Genomic DNA, 17,131 nt, shown 5'->3' with positions numbered 1-17,131 from the left:
CGGCAAGTATTTCTTCTTTTGTGGAATGAATTGGAATGGTGTCCACTTGAAAATACATGGGGACCAGGTGCGGTGGATCATGCCTGTAATTCTAGCACTTTGGGAAGGCTGAGGTGGGCAGATCATTTGAGGTTGGGAGTTTGAGACAAGCCTGGCCAACATGGTGAAACCCCATCTCTACTACAAAATACAAAAATTAGCCAGGCATAGTGGTGGGCGCCTGTAATCCCAGCTACTTGGGAGGGCAAGGCAGGAGAATTGCTTGAAGCCAGGAGGTGGAGGTTGCAGTGAGCAGAGATTGTGCAACTGCACTCCAGGCTGGGCGACAGAGTGACACTCCATCTCAAAAAAAAAAAAAACAAAAAACACAAAACAAACCATGGGAAAAAGTATTAGTCTCTCTTTTCAGTTTCAGTGTCAAGCAGAGTTACCCGTGTTTTTTTTAATTTATTTTTTATATTTGTTTGAAAACATTCATACACACACACACAATAACTGACGTGTACAATGAGTGGCTGCAGACCCACCTCCATGTTCTGCCACTGTATTTGGCTCCACATCCTGCTGTCTGTCCATCTGCTGTTTGTCTCACCTAGCTCCTTAGACACTCATGTATGTAATTGATTCTAGTTTAACTTTGTTTTTGACTTTCAGGTAAAATTTATGTATAATGAAACGCATCTATTTTGAGTTTACCATTTCACAAGTTTTGACAAATGTAACCTGTGTAACCCATATCTTTATCATGACTCTTGCTCAGAAAGTTCTCTGGTGTCCTGCCCCTTCTTCCCAGAGGCAATAGCTGGCCTGATGTTTCTCCAGCATTGACAAATTGTGCCTGTTCTAGAACTCCATAAATGGAATCATGTAGTTAGGTTCTTCTGTGTCTGGCTTCTTTCATTCTGCATAGTGCTTTTGATTTTCATCTTTTTTTTTTTTAAACAACATATTGGGTTTATATTTAATATAGCACTTCTCATCAGGAGGTGTTACTCAGTTAATATAAAGTTTTTTTTTTAACATTAAATCTCTTTTCTATGTCAATGTCTATAGTGTTTTTTTTTCCCTTTAACATTAAGTCTTTTCTCCATTTCAGTATTAGATACACGGAATACATTTTTCTAAATGATTTTTTTTCTTCCCAGAGATAAATGTTTCCCTTTTTAGCTGACTATTGGATATCTAAATACAATATTAACTTGGGAGATGACAGAAGTCTAATAAAATACAGAGAACAGACTCAGTGATTTAGGAGGCAGTGATTACAACTGAACAGTGGTGATTTCCTAGGATTCTGGGCAAAATCCATTTGTGTACCAATTTGTTCCCATTTCATGGAGTCAACTCAGAAAGTAAAACTCTCTTACTTACTAATTCTTGGAAATTTTCAGACACCAAAGCTTACATTTAGTTTCAGTAGCACAAAGGTTCTCGGAGTGAGGTTTCATTCATTAGGCCCTTCAAAGTCACATCTGTTCAGTTTTTTTCTTTTGTGCATATACCCGCAAGCAAGTACAAATGCCTGTAATACTGAGAACCACACCTTTTAACGAGAGAGCAGTTGCATCACTGGCTTCCACTGCCTTGACAACAGGCAGCACCAAAAGCAGTGACATGAGGACTAAAGACAATTGTGTTGAAACTGAGGTCATGGTGTTGGGATCTTGAGGGCTGAATGTTCCAAATAAATGGTATATATATAGAGAATTCTCTCTGACTTGAAATTTTCCCTTTCTGGACCTGTGGATGCTGAGGCTAAGAGTGTCCACATGACAGTGTCTTCCAAGACAGGAATCAGCAACCTTTTTTTTTTTTTATTGTATCAGTACTTCATTCTGTATATTTTTAAAAGTTTTAACCTCTTCTTCCTAGCCCTCCAGTATTTGTTTATAAATTAAAACATTTCCCAAAGTGTTTTCTGTGAAACAATAGTTCTAAAAGGTGCTCTAAGAAAAAAAGCTAAGTACATGGCAAAATCCAAAGTATATGTTTTATTCATTATATTTGATGAATTTTTTTGTTTTTTCCTCTTCAGAGGGAGTCTTGCTCTGTCGCTCAGGCTGGAGTGCAGTGGCATGATTTTGGCTCACTGCAACCACTGCCTCCTGGGTTCAAGCAGTTCTCTGCCTCAGCCTCCTGAGTAGCTAGGATTATAGGCACCCTCCACCATGCCCAGCTAATTGTTGTATTTTTAATAAAGATGGAGTTTCACCATCTTGGTCAGGTTGGTCTTGAACTCCTGACCTCATGATCTGCCCACCTTGGCCTCCCAAAGCGCTGGGATTACAGGCATGAGCCACCATGGCTGGCTCACATTTCATGAATTTTTTTGTCCTTTGTTCTTTTAAAAATCATGGTTAGAAAGCAGAGCGTAATTGTTCTTTATGTAGATCCCAACTGATTCGGGGTGTTAGGGAGATGTTTTGACATTCAATAAATGTTTTTGTCTTCCATTATTAAGACTATGAATATTTTATCTTATTTTCTGAGACAGGGTCTCAGAATTTGTCAAATGTGTAAAATTTATAGCCAGATGTAGGGTAGGGGTGGCCTACTTTCTCTAAAGGGCCAGATAGTAAATATTTTAAGGTCTCAATGGACCCTATGGTCTCTGTCATAGCCATGGGACCTTGCAGCTGTAGTGCCAAAGTAGCCACAGACAATACTGCATCAGCGGGCAGGGGACGTTCATTCTGTAAAGTTTATTTATGGACACAAAAGATGAAGTCCTCAGAATGTTTGCAAGTCACAAAACACTGTTTTCCTTTTGATTGTTTTTCAATTATTAAAAAATATAAAATACGGTGGCCGGGCATGGTGGCTCACACCTGTAATCCCAGCACTTTTAGAGGCCGAGGCAGGCGGATCACCTGAGGTCAGGAGTTCAAGACCAGCCTGGCCAACATGGTGAAACCCCATCTCTACTAAAAACAAAAAATTAGCCGGGCATGGTGATGCATGCCTGTAATCCCAGCTCCTCGGAGGCTGAGGCACGAGAATCACTTGAACCTGGGAGAATCGCTTGAACCTGGCAGGCAGAGGTTGTGGTGAGCCAAGACTCTGTCTCAAAACAACAACAAAAGTAAAATACTTTCTCTGCATTCAGACCATACACAAAGAGGCTGTGGGCTGGGTTTGGCCAGTGGGCTGTGGTTAGTGACCACACACACACAACACACACACACACACACACACATAGGGCAGAGTGTGGCATTTAGAGCCAGCACCTGTGTTCTCACCTGAGCTGTGTTCCTGGCTGGGTTCTACTCTGTATTCTGTGACATGAGGTGTCTACCTTGGTAAACTGGACGCTGTTTTAGCTTGCATTCCCACTGGCAATCTGTCACGTTTCTGTTGCTCTGTGTCTTTGTTAGCACTTGATGTTACCAGTGTTTTTCAATTGAGCCATTCTAACAAGTCTAGTGGGATCTCATTGCGGTTTTAATTGCACTTCCGTAATGGCTAACGATGCTGAATATCATGTTCTTCTTTGCCACTCTTGTATCCTCTGTGAAGTTCCTGTTCAGATCTTTTGCACAGAAAAAGCTGTATCATGGAACCAGTGAAATAACCAAGGAGAGGTTGATTAAAGTTCTGTTTATAACCCTAGAAGATGCCTGCCCTAGGGATATGGGATGGCTGAACATAGGACACCGACACTGCACAGATGAAATAGCAGTTTATTAGTCACACATGCTCACAGCCCTGGGGGTGGGGGAGACCGCATGCCACATGGGGGCTGCACTTGGGAACAGAGTGAACCACCAGGGGCTGTGGGAGACATATTTTGTAGTAACAGGAGGGTGATGTGATTGGCTTGTTTGAATATCTCTGGGCCGGCAGGGATGAGCAGGCTGGGGTCGGGTCTCCAATGATAAGGAGGTTGTTTGGCTTTGGGATCTTATACCTGAGAGCAGAGCTCCAGGGAGACCTTGTGGTTAGGCTATTGAGGCCTTCTTGATTTTACCGATCTCAAGGCAGCACATAATATTTGGTCTTAATTTCAGGCCACAAAAGACATTCTTCTATATCTACTTTCTGTGGCACTTTTCAAAAGGTTTTGTCCTTAGTGTTTAGCAGCTGATTATGATGTGCCTCGTCATGGCTTCCTTTAGGATTTATCTTGTGTGGGCTTTGCACAGATTCTTCAATCTGCCTAGGTTTATGTCATTTGCCGAACCTAGGAAGTTTTCAGCCATTAGTTCTTTGGATATTTTTTTCAGCATTCACCTTTTCTCTGCTGTTATTAACCTGTGGGGTCTGTGCTAATTCTAGGTAGTTAGTTTCAGAATTGAATTGCACTGTGGGACACACAGCTGGGTGTCGCAGAGAACTGGAGAATTGCTTGGTGCAAAATTCCATACATTTGGTGTCAGAAATGTTGTAAACAGAGGAACTGTTTCCTTAGAGATTTTTAGATACTCATTATTTGTAATCTGGATGGGATATCATGTCTTTCACCGACTGAGATACATTTTTCTAATTATGTTGTTTAGATGTTTAGTCACAGCCTTCTGTGATGGAAGGTGTTTAGACTTCAAGGTTAAGGTTATTTCTCTCTTCTCTTCGCTTACTATGTAAGGAGTTTTATGACAGTTGTTTTTGACTGAAACTTTACATTCAGTGGCCTAAAGTCATTTTTCTCAGCTTTTCCTTTTTGTCCCAGTGCTCTTGAATGATGCTATCAGTGACAGTGCCCCTGCATAGCAGTGCTTCCCAGTTGGCAGTGGAGTAGGGCCTTGTAAAGAGTTAAAAGATTTTTGAATTGTACTCCTTTTCTACACCCTCCATTTTCCCATGGGTACGCAAGCACTGGGACTCACTGGATAAAAGCAATTGGTGTGAAATTGAAGTAGGTAAATATCAAAAACTAAGTTTCTCAGTTGTGAAATCTACTAGGAAGTTAATGAAATATCATTTTGGAAGACACACTTTAAATAATTTGATATATTGGTTTCTTTTTTTTTTTTTTCCCAGATGGAGTCTTGCTCTGTTGCCCAGGCTGGAGTGCAGTGGTGCCATCTCAGCTCACTGCAAGCTCTGCCTCCCAGGTTCACGCCATGGTCCTGCCTCAGCCTCCCGAGTAGCTGGAACTATAGGCGTCCACCATCATACCTGGCCATTTTTTTGTATTTTTAGTAGAGACAGGGTTTCATCGTGTTAACCAACATGGTCTCCATCTTCTGACCTCGTGATCCACCCGCCTCGGCCTCTTAGAGTGCTGGGATCACAGGCGTAAGCCACCACTCCTGGCTGATATATTGGTTTGTTTATGAAAATTATACTGGATCTGTTAGAGGTATGATTGATGTATTTTATTTTTAAGTTGTCAAACATTCAGTTAATGATGTGTGTTGTAACTTTTCGGGGAGGGACATTTGCAGAGACTAATGGTATGGCATTCTGAAAAGCGATTACAGATTAAAAAAATTTTAATTCTGCAGATGATAGTGTCGAATCAAGTGGAACAAAGAAAGAAGATCTGGATGACAAAGAGAAAAAAGATGAAACTCCTGCACCTGTATATAGGGCCAAGTCAATTCTGGAGAGCTGGGTATGGAGTAAGCAACCAGGTAATCTTTGATCAGAGATAGAAATTAGTGTAGACATTTTGCCTCCAGATCCTCAGGTGGTTTTAGAAATTGGTTCTCTAATTCTGTAGGAGGAGGTTGATACTGGTATAGTCTTACACATCATTGAAACTGGAAAAGATAGCTATTCTTCTGCTTATGTTTTGGATAATGAGATAAATTATTTCATGCTTCACACACTTGGAGTATGTCATCTACTGTAATATAGTATCTGAATGAACACTTTAAATAAAATACATTTCTGTAAGTTAATTGTATACTTTAAAAATCTCTGAAAAATTTGAGTAGCAAGTCTCAGAAACTTGATTCTAAATATTAAAAATATATCCTTCCTTGGGAGGGAGTGTGTAGTAAACATGTTAAGTGTGATTGTAAGCATACTGTCTTTCTGGAGGTCGCTTTGTTCCTGCATCCACTGCTTTCATTTCAGGGATGTTCATGGAACACCAGGCACGAAAGGGCCAGAAGCATCCCCCTGCAGGACCAGCACTTGGCCCTGGCCATCCTGCTGGAGCTGGCTGTGCAGAGAGGCACGTTGAGGTGAGGGCTGCCGCAGACTGGAAATGCTTTGGGGAAGCACCTCTGTGTCCAAATACCTGTTGCGTTGTGTGCATTTCACTAAATCGTGTGTGACTGCAGCAGATGTGGTGCTCTGTAACCAGAGAACCATGTCCCAGAGCTCGCTCTCTCTTTACCTTTTCTTCTCTTCCTCTTTTATGCTCAGTTTTCTAGCCTGGGAACTGTTCTTTTTTTTTCTTTCAGTTTTTCTCATTTAATTATTTTTATTCCATGAATTTAAGATCCTAGAAGTTCCATGTAAACGTGCTCTTTGAGCTTCTTGACTGGTCTTTCCTATCAGCAGAAGGCAATGTCTTATGCTAAAGTCTCGGTGTCAATTCAGTGATTTAATTACCACGGCTTTACTTTCATTTCCTTTAATATCCCAAGTATTGCTTCACTTCTATCTAGCTGTTTGCTTTTATTTTTGATCAACCATGAAGAAAAGAAGTTAATCTGTTTTTACAAGGAATAAATATGTTTTCTCCTTTAGCCAAATGTTGTCTGCCATCCTGTTGTTGCTTCAGCTGTGGGACAGCGGGGCACAGGAGACTGACAATGAGCGTTCTGCCCAGGGCACCAGTGCCCCACTTTTGCCCTTGCTGCAAAGGTTCCAGAGCATCATTTGCAGGAAGGATATGCCTCACTCCAATGGCGACATGTACGTGAGTGTCATGATGGAACTTTGTGTGTAGGTGGCACTTGAGTCTACTTATTTTTCACGCAAGACCAGCGTGTGTGTCCACGGCAGTGTTTTTCTCTGGCATGTGTGTGTTTGGTGGTAACAGCAGTGAGTCAGGTTAGACAGGTATAGGAGGTCACTTGTTTGTGGAGAAGACTCGGATCAGTGAGCGCCGACTTCCTTGTCAGCACAGAACCAAGCTTGAAACACGCACTTTTAAATCAATACCAGAAAAGAATGACGAAAAGAGCGGCCTGCTTTGTTGGTCCTTCCTATGTACTGGGCTCTGTGCAGGGCATGTCACCTGAGCTATCACTCTGTTTAGTACCAGCTCCCCCCTTAACAGGTGTGGACGCCGAGCTGGGGGAGGAGCAGGCGTGTGGGGCCCTGGGCGTAAACCTCCAGGACTGCTGGTCTTTACAGGTCAAGTACAAGTTGGATTTTGCATCTTTTTGGGAAAGTCTTAGGCATTTCAATATCATGCTTTGGTTTAATTTTTCTATTATTTGGCAGTCTTTAAGCTAATGATAATAGGACTCTTCTGCCTTTAGAAGAATTAGAACTATGATTTAATTTGCAAATGAAAGTCGGCGTTCTCCAGAGTGGGCAATGTTTAGATTAAAATAAAGGTTTTGGTTTTAGATTTCGAGGCCAGCTTGAGATGCTGTGCTGGGTTCCCACAGAGGTGCTTCTGCCTTTCTCCAGGGCTCCTAGGCCTGTAGGGTGGTTTGCTCATGTTAGTAATCTGTGTGGATTCAACTTACCTGTGGTATCATAAATGTATACACGCACAGTCAATGTTGTGTACATGTATACCGCAAATTTAGACATTTACACAGTTTATATGCTGCACAAATACGTAGCTGTATAGTATAACTATATCATCAGCATTGTCATTTGATGGGTCAAATGAGTCAATACCAACATATAAAGAGTGGGTAAAGGCTAACTGTGTTACTTTAATTTTTCCCACCATTTCTGAATGTTTGTTTACTTTTCCTTTCTAGCTTTTGTCTGGCCCTCTGAGCCCCAGTGAGAGTTTCCTGAGGTACCTCACCCTTCCACAAGACAATGAGCTTGCCATTGATCTGCAACAAATGGCGGTTGTTGTCACGGCCCTTTTAGACCGTCTGGCTACACCCTGTAGATGCCTTTGCCGTATAGCTCTCCAACATCTCATAAGGTGTGTGTGCAAGAACCCTGTTCTCCATGTGTTTTGTAGCTAGTACCACTTGTAGGTTCTCATCCTGGGCCTGTGTGGAGACTTGCTTTTTCTGGTATTGGTAGGGGGAGCTGGCCTGTGCTTTTTAAACATGTTTGCAGTTGAAGGTGTTATCCGTGTTGAGAGTGAATGATGAGCAAGCTGAGGCACACAGGCCTGGGGACCCAACCTGGGGGCCCAGGTTCCAGGTTCAGGTGGCACAGTCCCAAAGAGCTCCCCTTTATCCACAGTCCCAGGCCCTCCCACCTTCTGCAGGGGGTTCCACAGCCTTCTTTATACTCTGAACGTGGGCTGTGTTAGTATGTAATGCTGGTTATAGCAGTGACAGTATAATTATATATTATATCTGTTATGTAATAGTAATGGTAATAGTAGTGATTTGCACGTGTGGAGCACCTGTAGGGTGCAGGCCTGCTGAGGACCTCATGCACGCTGTTGTATCTCATTATGTCAATGAGAAAACCGCTTTTGCTAATGGTAGTGAACTTTGTCAGTGTAGAACAGTAATCCTAGTTTTGAATGCAGATTTTGCTAACATTTTATTTCTAGTATGAAGAGCATTTATTTTGTTTTACAGTCATTAAAAAAAAAAGGAATACAGTCACGTGGTTCAAAAATCAAACCTAGGCAGAGACACACTGTCGCTTCCCCGCCCACGCCTTCCACCCATTTCCCACCTGCTGCCTCTGACTTTTCAGTCTCCTCTGTAACCTCCTTGTTCTCTGGAATGAGTACGCTAGTGGTAGCATGTTGCATTACTTCTGTTGCTTGTTTTTTTTTTTTACTAACCATACATATTGGAGTATTTTATCAGAGTGTCGCTCTTTGTGTTTATAAAGCAGCTTAGTCTTCAGTGTGTGGATGTGTCTTTTATGTATCTTTCTTTAGTGAGTCTCTTATTGGTGGACACTTGGGCTTATTGCCACAGTGTTGCTATACAAATAGTGCTGAGGGTCGGGTGTGGTGGCTCACGCCTGTAATCCCAGCACTTTGGGAGGCCAAGGTGGGTGGATCACCTGAGGTTGGGAGTTTGAGATCAGCCGGGCCAACTTGGAGAAACCCCGTCTCTACTAAAAAATACAAAAGTTAGCGGGGCATGGTGGCACATGCCTGTAATCCCAGCTACTCGGGAGGGTGAGGCAGGAGAATCGCTTGAACCTGGGAGGCAGAGGTTTCAGTGAGCCGAGATCATGCCACTGCACTCCAGGCTGGGCAACGAAAGTGAAACTCCATCTCAAACAAAAACAACAAAAACAAAAAACACAAATAGTTCTGCAAGGCCTGACCTGGGACATGTGTCCTCCATGTGTGCACGCCTGTGTGCCTGTGCACATGCACAGGTGGGGATGCATCTAGTGTGGGCTGGTTGTCACCAGATTGCTCCTGTACGTCTTGATTTCTCTCACCACCAATAGGGCTGCTGGCCTCCCAGCCTTGTGTGTGGGCTTTTGGGATTTTGCCTGCTTAGGCAGAAAGTGGTGACTTCGATATAGTTTGAGCGTTTTAAAATATATTAGTATTTAAGGGCCATTTATACTACTTTTTAGTGGGCTCTGTTGAAATGCAATGGAAATGGAAAAATAGCCTGTTCAGTTGCTTCATCATATCTGTTAAATGAGGTAATACGGTGTGGTACGAGATGGGGTTTCACTGTGTTAGCCAGGATGGTCTCGATCTGCTGACTTCATGATCTGCCCGCCTCGGCCTCCCAAAGTGCTGGGATTACAGGTGTGAGCCACCGCACCTGCCTGATTGGATTATTTTAAAGCATAACTCTGTCTTTAAAATATTTTAAGGCATTTTACCTCTTAATGATAAGGATTTAAAAAAAAAACCCTACAATATCATTATCCTGTTTTATAAGATTAACAGTGATTCCTTAATCTAACCTGCAGTCCATGTTACATTTTCCTGGACTATCTCAAAAATGCCTTTTTTAGATGGTAATTTTGAATTAGGACCTGAGCATGTTCTGCATATTGGCATTGCTTAATATATGCTTCCAGTCTCTTTCCCCAAACAGCATGGCTCCAGGCCCTCCTCTCCCTGTCTCTGATCATACCATTTTCTTTTTCAAAGAAGCAGGTTGGTTATTTTGGAGAACTTCACATTTTCTGAATTTGGTTGATTGCTTTCTCTTATTCTAGACCAACATGTTCTTCTGTTAGTCCCATTAATCTGCTGGTTAGATCTAGAGGTTTGGTTGGATTTGAATTCAGGCTCATTAGGGTGGTGTTATGTCTGGAGTCATGCTGCGTGCTTTCTGTTGGCTCAGGAGGCCTGTAGTGCTTGGTGGCTCCCGCTTTAGTTCTGTGAAGCTAGACCAGGGAATTCATGTGTTGCGTGTCCTCTATAAAATCCCCACCAACCTTGCCCTCTGCTGTCTGGTTAGCAGGAGGTACAATGTGTACAGGAAGGACATAGTCTAAGCTTGACTTCTTGAACTGCCACCTCCCTTTAACTATTTTTCGTAATATTGAGTTGGTATCCTAGCACTTGCATAGGTGACCACCACTCAGGTTTTCTTTTTTTGAGTATTTTTATGAACTAATAGACTTTTATTGATTTGGTGTTTCTTTTCTTTTTTAGCTTTTTCCCTCTAATATACACATTTAAAGGCAGAAATGCCCTCAAGCATGCATTTAGTTGTATGTCACCAATTTTGATCTGCAGTATTTTGATTATTAATTGAACACATTTTCTAATTTTCATAGTCATTTTTTCTTAGAATTTTGGGTTACTTATGAGTGTATTTTATAATTTTCAAATATGTGGGTGAATATTTTTATTTTCTGTATATACAGTCATTTTTATTTTATTTTGAATGAATTTTTGAAAACCTATTTCTAATTTAACTGCATTGTAGTCAGCACACATGCTCTGTAACTTTATTTCTTTGAAATCTGTTGAGATTTGCTCTGTGGCCTGGCATGGCCCGATTTGATATTCGTGCTGCCTAGATTTTTTTTTAAAGCATTCTATATTTAATAGAATTTGTATGTGTGGTATTAGTTTCAGAGCTAGATATGTATTTCTCCCATTGTGATTGTGGATTTTTTTATTTCTGCTGTAGTTCTTTCACACAGTTCTTTTCATTTTACCTGTTGATTGATCGATGGACTGATTCTGGTTTATGTATATACAGAGTCATTTTTTACAGGTCAGAACTGTAGAAATAATGAGGAAGTGACACTTATACGCAAAGCTGATTTGGAGAACCATAATAAAGATGGAGGTTTCTGGACTGTGATTGACGGGAAAGTATATGATATAAAGGACTTCCAGACACAGTCGTTAACAGGAAATAGTATTCTTGGTAAGATTACACTTCTTATTTCCTGGTTAAAAGTTACAGCCTGTATCATTCTAAGCAGAGTATTTGGCTTATAAATGATTTCTTTAGTTTTGTGCCAGCCCCCGCATACTTTAATGTATCGGTGGCTTTGGTGTCTGTCTTATCAACAAATTGAGCACATTTGAAGAATTTCCTCTCATTATGCATTTTTGTTTTAATACTTGGAACTCATTTCAAGTTCTGAGTCGGCCCAGGCAACCCTGGGAGACAGTGGGAGGTCATTATACTCTGGTAACCCTCACTTTTGAGTTAAGCACCTAACTTATTTCCTACTCACTATTTCTCCTATAGCTCTCCAGGCAAGCTGAATTGAACTCACGTTGCTTTTTCCCTTTTTGTTTCAGCTCAGTTTGCAGGAGAAGACCCAGTGGTAGCTTTGGAAGCTGCTTTGCAGTTTGAAGACACTCGGGAATCCATGCACGCGTTTTGTGTTGGCCAATATTTGGAGGTGAGGCTGTATGCCTTGAGTGATGCAGAGGATAGCAGGGGATACCCTCTGTGTGTTTGTGATAGGAATATTTGGATCTAGAAGTACTGATATCTGAGTCTTTTGGGGGGCATTAGAGATAAATATAAAGATCCTTTAGAAGTTTTGTCATAAATGAATTTACATTTATTCTTGTTGAGATCTGTGATGTACTGGTCTTGAAAGATTGTTTTTTAAATGATCAATTGTGAGAAATATAGACAGTGTTCCACAAGAAAAGAGGTTAAACTTTGGTCTTATGTAGAAATTTGGAATGGCTTATTATCTTGAGGTATGTATTTTTTGGGAAGAACTATGTACAGGTGTAATTCTTTACAATAGAAATTTGTCCTTACTATGTATTCACGAACACATAGAATTTATATATTGGGATTAGCTTTCTAGGTATCCACAAGTAATAAAATGTATTAAATGCCATTAGGGCAGGGCTTAAAGCATTTTATGAAGGGGAGAATTAACTTTGCTGTAAATATCTTCTGTGACTGGAAAAGTTGAACTCTTGCTTTTTTCAGATTTTTGTTAGAATAAATTTCATTTCCTCTACATGTGTGGTCACAGTCCACTAATACTTGTCATCGAATACTTGTCATAGTTTTGTTGCCCAGTGTGTTCTTTGTGCATGTAACAATTCATTATACTTTCTGAAGCGTGGTGTACAGTCACTTTGGAAACTGATTCCTAAGGAATATTCTAGCCAAATCACGTATCTGTGCTTTAGTTTTTCTGCAGTTGGGCTGTGTGGTTGCTGCCTGCTTTATTGGGCATGTGGGTTTATGTGGTATCTGCTGTTACTTGGGCACAGAAATCTCGCTTATTTTTCCAAGCAATCAGACAATGAGGCAGTTTAGGAATTGAGTGTGGTATGATTTGATTACTAGTAAATTGATGTTGAAAATGTAAATAATCTTTACTAAATTGATGGGAACAAGGAAGTGTTTTTATTTTATTAGTTATCCTGGTAATGAGATGTAATGGGAACATTTAAACTTATTGCCGTTCTTCTAAAGACATGTTTTTTGTTTGGAAATATTGAGTATTCTGATACATGGAGAATTATAAAGGGAAGCTAAAAGAGTTACTGACATTTTCCTGGAAGTAGCTGTGTAAGGGTACAGAAAAATCTTTTTGCATTAAATCCAAATTTGAATAAAAATGCTTAGAATTTAGTCACTTGTGATTATAAATAAACTACAGAAATTTCTGATTATATCCTTTTTTTTTTCTTTGAGACGGAGTCTTGCTCTATCGCCAGGCTGAAGTGCAGTGGCGCGATCTCAGCTCACTGCAACCTCCGCCTCACAGGTTCAAACGATTCCCCTGCCTCAGCCTTCCAAGTAGCTGGGGTTACAGGCACGTGCCACCACGCCTGGCTAATTTTTGTATTTTAGTAGAGACGGGGTTTCACCATGTTGGCCAAGATGGTCTTGATCTCCTGACCTCGTGATCTGCCTGCCTCGGCCTCCCAAAGTGCTGGGATTACAGGCGTGAGCCACCGCGCCTGGCCTCTGATCATATTCTTAAGACTTATACTGATTTACTCACAAACCTGCTTATTGAACAGTATTAATTACTGAGTTTCTGATGGGTGTTTTGAACAATAAGCTTATGAAAGACTAAAGTGTGTTAGAAGCCATCCTAATTTGATTGTTCCTGAACAAACCCTACACCATAACAGCCTGTCTGAATCCGAGGGGTGCTCTGGATCAGGAAGTAACAGCAGTCACACTTCTGTGATTCCTTTAACCCAGGCACGCAGGAACTCAGCCCGGGCCCAGGAGACAGGCTGCCTCAGCATGAGGGAGAGAGACTCCACCATTTGCTATCTCATATCCGTGGGTGCTGAGCCCACACTGTCACTTTTAGAGTTTCTTGTGGGTTTATAGATTTATTGTGTGCTGTTTCAAGCTGGTTTTCTTTTTTTTGGAAATTAAGTAACTTGAAAAGATTAAGTGATTAATATTCCTGTTGCTGTGTCAGGGATCCCCGAGCCTTCTCTCAGGCTTGATGATTCACTAAAACGACTCAGAAGAGCTGTTATACTCACAGCTGTGTTTTTTTACCGCAAAAAGGATACAGATTAAAATTAGCAAAGGGAAGGGTGCATGGAGGGAAGTCCAGAGGAAACTAGGCACAAGCTTTAGTGTCTCTCCCCAGTGGCGTCACGTGCATGTGCTTAGCTCTCCCAGCAAGTGTGTCACATCATGTGTGAAGAAATGTTAACCGGGCCAGCGCACCTGAGCCTCGAGTCTAGAGTTTTTGTTGGGGGCCAGTCACATATGCAGGCAGTGCCCATGTGACTGACCTCAATTACTCAGACTCCAGTGCCCCAGTGCAAAAACAAGTGGTCCCTCGCAAGTCACATCATTAGCATAAACTACCTGGCCAGACCACTGCCACAAGGTCCTGGGTGTCAGGTATACCAAAAAACTTATCAGGCAGGGTGTTCCAAGGGCTCAGAGCTCAGCTCCTAGAAGAAGGACCAATCATGAAGGGACAGACCTTCCTTGGGAATTTGCAGGGTCTGAGCAACCCTGGCCTGCTATGTTAGCTCTTTACTGCCCAGGTGTATTATCATGTTGCTTATTTTTTATATTATATGCTGAGGAGATTTAGACCAAAAATTTTAAAAGAGATAAAATATAGGGAGGAAATTCCACATATCACAGTGAATTCAATTGATTCAGTTACACACTAACAGAACCACTGAACTGGACCAGGGCGGACAAGCCAGGAACTGTGGGCCAAATTCCACCTCTTGCTTGCTTTGTGTTGCCCATGGACTAAGACCTTTTTTTTTTTTTTCCAGTTTGAAATCGTTTTTTAACAATTAAAAGAAGTATATTATTTTTGACACATGAAAACTACATGAAGCTAAAATTGTAGCACCATAAATAGAGTTTTACGGGAGCACGGCCACACCTATTGCTTTATCTGTGGTTACTTTTTGTGCTGCAGCAGCAGAGTTGAGTATTTGCAACAGACTGCATGGCCTGAAAGACTCAAATGTTCATTCTCTGGCACTTGAGGAAGAGCTTGCTGGCTGCCGGGCTTCCCCTGCTTCGGGGCTTCTCCCCTCGTCGCACTCTCACTTTGTCTTTTTGTTCTGCCAGGGTGATCATTTCACTCTTGTTGTTGAGCATTGCAATTTATAATGTTGTTCAGATGTTTATTTGAATGAAATATTTGTCCTTCATGTAAATCTAAGTATTTCTTAATTTAAAATTAATATTTAAGTATATGATTTTTATAGTGAATGATGTTTTAAAACACAGTTCCTAAGAAGCCAGAATCTATAGATGATGAAGAAAAAATTGGAAATGGAGTGATTTAGAAGAAGCTTGCATTTTGCCTCACAGTCCAATAAATGTGGACAAGAGACCCATTGCAATTAAATCACCCAAGGTGCAGTATTTTCTGTGATTCTGAGGTTGGCTGAATAGAATCATAGCACATAGCAAAGGAATCCACAGTCTCGTACCTCTGTACCTGAGCATCCAGAGGGAGGGACGGGCGATTGTTAGAAATATGGCCCCAGTGATGCTTCATGAACTTGACTTATGATGTCTTGGTCAGAGCTGTAGCTGGAGAAGGGTTTCCTTTTATTTTTGGTACTAGATTGTATCATTAATTATTCACCATTCCTTCCTTAAATATATTCTTTGTTCCAGAAACAGTGCTGGGCCCTGTGGCCATTAAAATGAACCATAACTTAACTTTGTATGCCAAGCTAGCCTGTTCCAACATATATTAGTATAGAGATTATAAATTCACTTATATTTATAGCATAGTTTTAAAACCATGTATTAATGACTAAATTTAACATTTTAACCAATTTAAACCTATGAGCATTATTTATATTTTACTTGAATAACTTTTAGAGCACAGTTTAATATTAAATAGGGTAGACAAATGATGAAAATGGTTTTCCTTTGTTAGGACAAATGGCAGCTGCTGTTGAGTACTGTTACAGGTGTTCACAAATACAAGTGGTTGAAGCAGAATGTGCAGGGTCTTTATCCGCAGTCTCCACTCCTCAGTACAATTGCTGAATTTGCCCTTAAGGCGGAACCGGTGGATGTGGAAAAAATGAGAAAGTGTCTACTAAAACAGGTAACATTTGATGAGAAATGCATGTCTGCATTGGGTAATATACATAACACTTAACTGTATGCATTGATATTTTGCAGTTGGAGAGAGCAGAGATTCGCCTGGAAGGGATAGATACAATTTTAAAACTGGTGAGCAAGAATTTCTTACTTCTATCTGTGCAGTACGTGATGTTTTGTGGATGGCAAAGACTTATTCCTGAGGGGATCGATATAGGGTAAAACGTTAGCATATTTTTTTCTTAATTAAGGAAGCTGTGGCAACAAAATGTTGTTCTGTAACAGTTAGAAGTCTGGCAGTGTCCCGAGTCAAATTCTTTATCTTTATTTGAAAGGGAACCTCTTACTGATTGTTTAAAGGATGTTGATTTGATCCCACCTTTTAATCGGATGCTGCTGGAAGTCACCTTTGGCAAGCTGTATGCTTGGGCTGTTCAGAACATTCGAAATGTTTTGATGGATGCCAGTGCCAAATTTAAAGAGTTTGGTGAGTCAACAGTTGCATCAATGTTATTTTATAGTTTGCCTTTAATTATATGTTGTGGAAACTTGCAAATGCCAATTTTTGCTTTTGAGAAGACTGTGTTTGTACTTTGTACTTGTATAATCTATGCTGCTGTCAGCTTTCTCAGATTTTAAACAAAACTTTAAAATTTAGCAGGAGACACAATGTTGAAGTACTCTAGTATAACATTTTTACATTTTTACATTTTTATGTGTATCACCACATATCCTAAAGTGTCTGTGTCCTATATTAATATTTATTTTCTGTATAGTTTGAGCATCTACAGAGAGTTGATTGGATTGGTTTTGTGGAGGAAAAGTGAGACATAACTTTTACATTTGAAATGGAAGGAATGGAATAGGGCACCAGTGTATTCAGAGAGCAACATGCTAAGTCCTGTAGACAGATGGAACGACCTGTGCACAGAATACAGGGGGTAGACCCATCGTGCAGCATGACAGAGCTGCCCACTCTGTGGAAACCACTGAAAAATAGTCAGAAGTTTAGAGTAATCACCCGTGCCTTCTGCGTTACGTTTATTCTTGTATCCACGCACAAGAAATGTCAGTGGGTGTCAATGCCTATTAGTCAGATGTTTAAAGTAATAGCCCGTGCTTTCTGCGTT

General features: G+C 40.8%; 3 protein-coding genes across 4 annotated transcripts in view; all 3 read left to right on the top strand.

The window, feature by feature from the left end:
* Positions 1-8,016, top strand: part of LOC134760245 (E3 ubiquitin-protein ligase HERC2-like) — a 40,196-nt gene extending 32,180 nt beyond the window's left edge. Inside the window, exons 2-6 of one of the 2 annotated variants that reach the window (XM_063716508.1) lie at positions 4,978-5,299; positions 5,445-5,573; positions 6,022-6,131; positions 6,643-6,810; positions 7,839-8,016. In XM_063716508.1, coding sequence (XP_063572578.1) covers positions 5,273-5,299; positions 5,445-5,573; positions 6,022-6,131; positions 6,643-6,810; positions 7,839-7,857 — 453 coding nt within the window. In that variant the 5' untranslated portion in view covers positions 4,978-5,272 and the 3' untranslated portion in view covers positions 7,858-8,016. The remainder of the gene's footprint in view (positions 1-4,977; positions 5,300-5,444; positions 5,574-6,021; positions 6,132-6,642; positions 6,811-7,838) is intronic. The other variant, XM_063716507.1, reaches the window with a different exon arrangement.
* A 2,061-nt stretch (positions 8,017-10,077) lies between these two features.
* On the top strand, positions 10,078-15,968 carry LOC134760192 (E3 ubiquitin-protein ligase HERC2-like). Its single transcript, XM_063716106.1, has 5 exons — positions 10,078-10,138; positions 11,214-11,369; positions 11,753-11,856; positions 15,168-15,297; positions 15,832-15,968. Exons 1-4 carry the CDS (start codon positions 10,078-10,080, stop codon positions 15,189-15,191), a joined length of 345 nt encoding a protein of 114 aa, XP_063572176.1. The 3' UTR covers positions 15,192-15,297; positions 15,832-15,968.
* The window catches only part of LOC103889494 (uncharacterized), a 147,075-nt gene continuing 145,383 nt past the window's right edge, over positions 15,440-17,131 (top strand). The window contains 4 exon segments of the mRNA XM_063716105.1: positions 15,440-15,463; positions 15,832-16,005; positions 16,083-16,219; positions 16,337-16,488. Of these exon segments, the coding sequence (XP_063572175.1) occupies positions 15,440-15,463; positions 15,832-16,005; positions 16,083-16,219; positions 16,337-16,488 (487 nt within the window).

The sequence above is a fragment of the Pongo abelii genome, chromosome 16 (genome assembly GCF_028885655.2).
Source record: "Pongo abelii isolate AG06213 chromosome 16, NHGRI_mPonAbe1-v2.0_pri, whole genome shotgun sequence".
Classification (NCBI taxonomy): domain Eukaryota; kingdom Metazoa; phylum Chordata; class Mammalia; order Primates; family Hominidae; genus Pongo; species Pongo abelii.
Note: the sequence above shows the minus strand (reverse complement) of the source record. Positions and strands in the feature narration are given on the sequence as shown.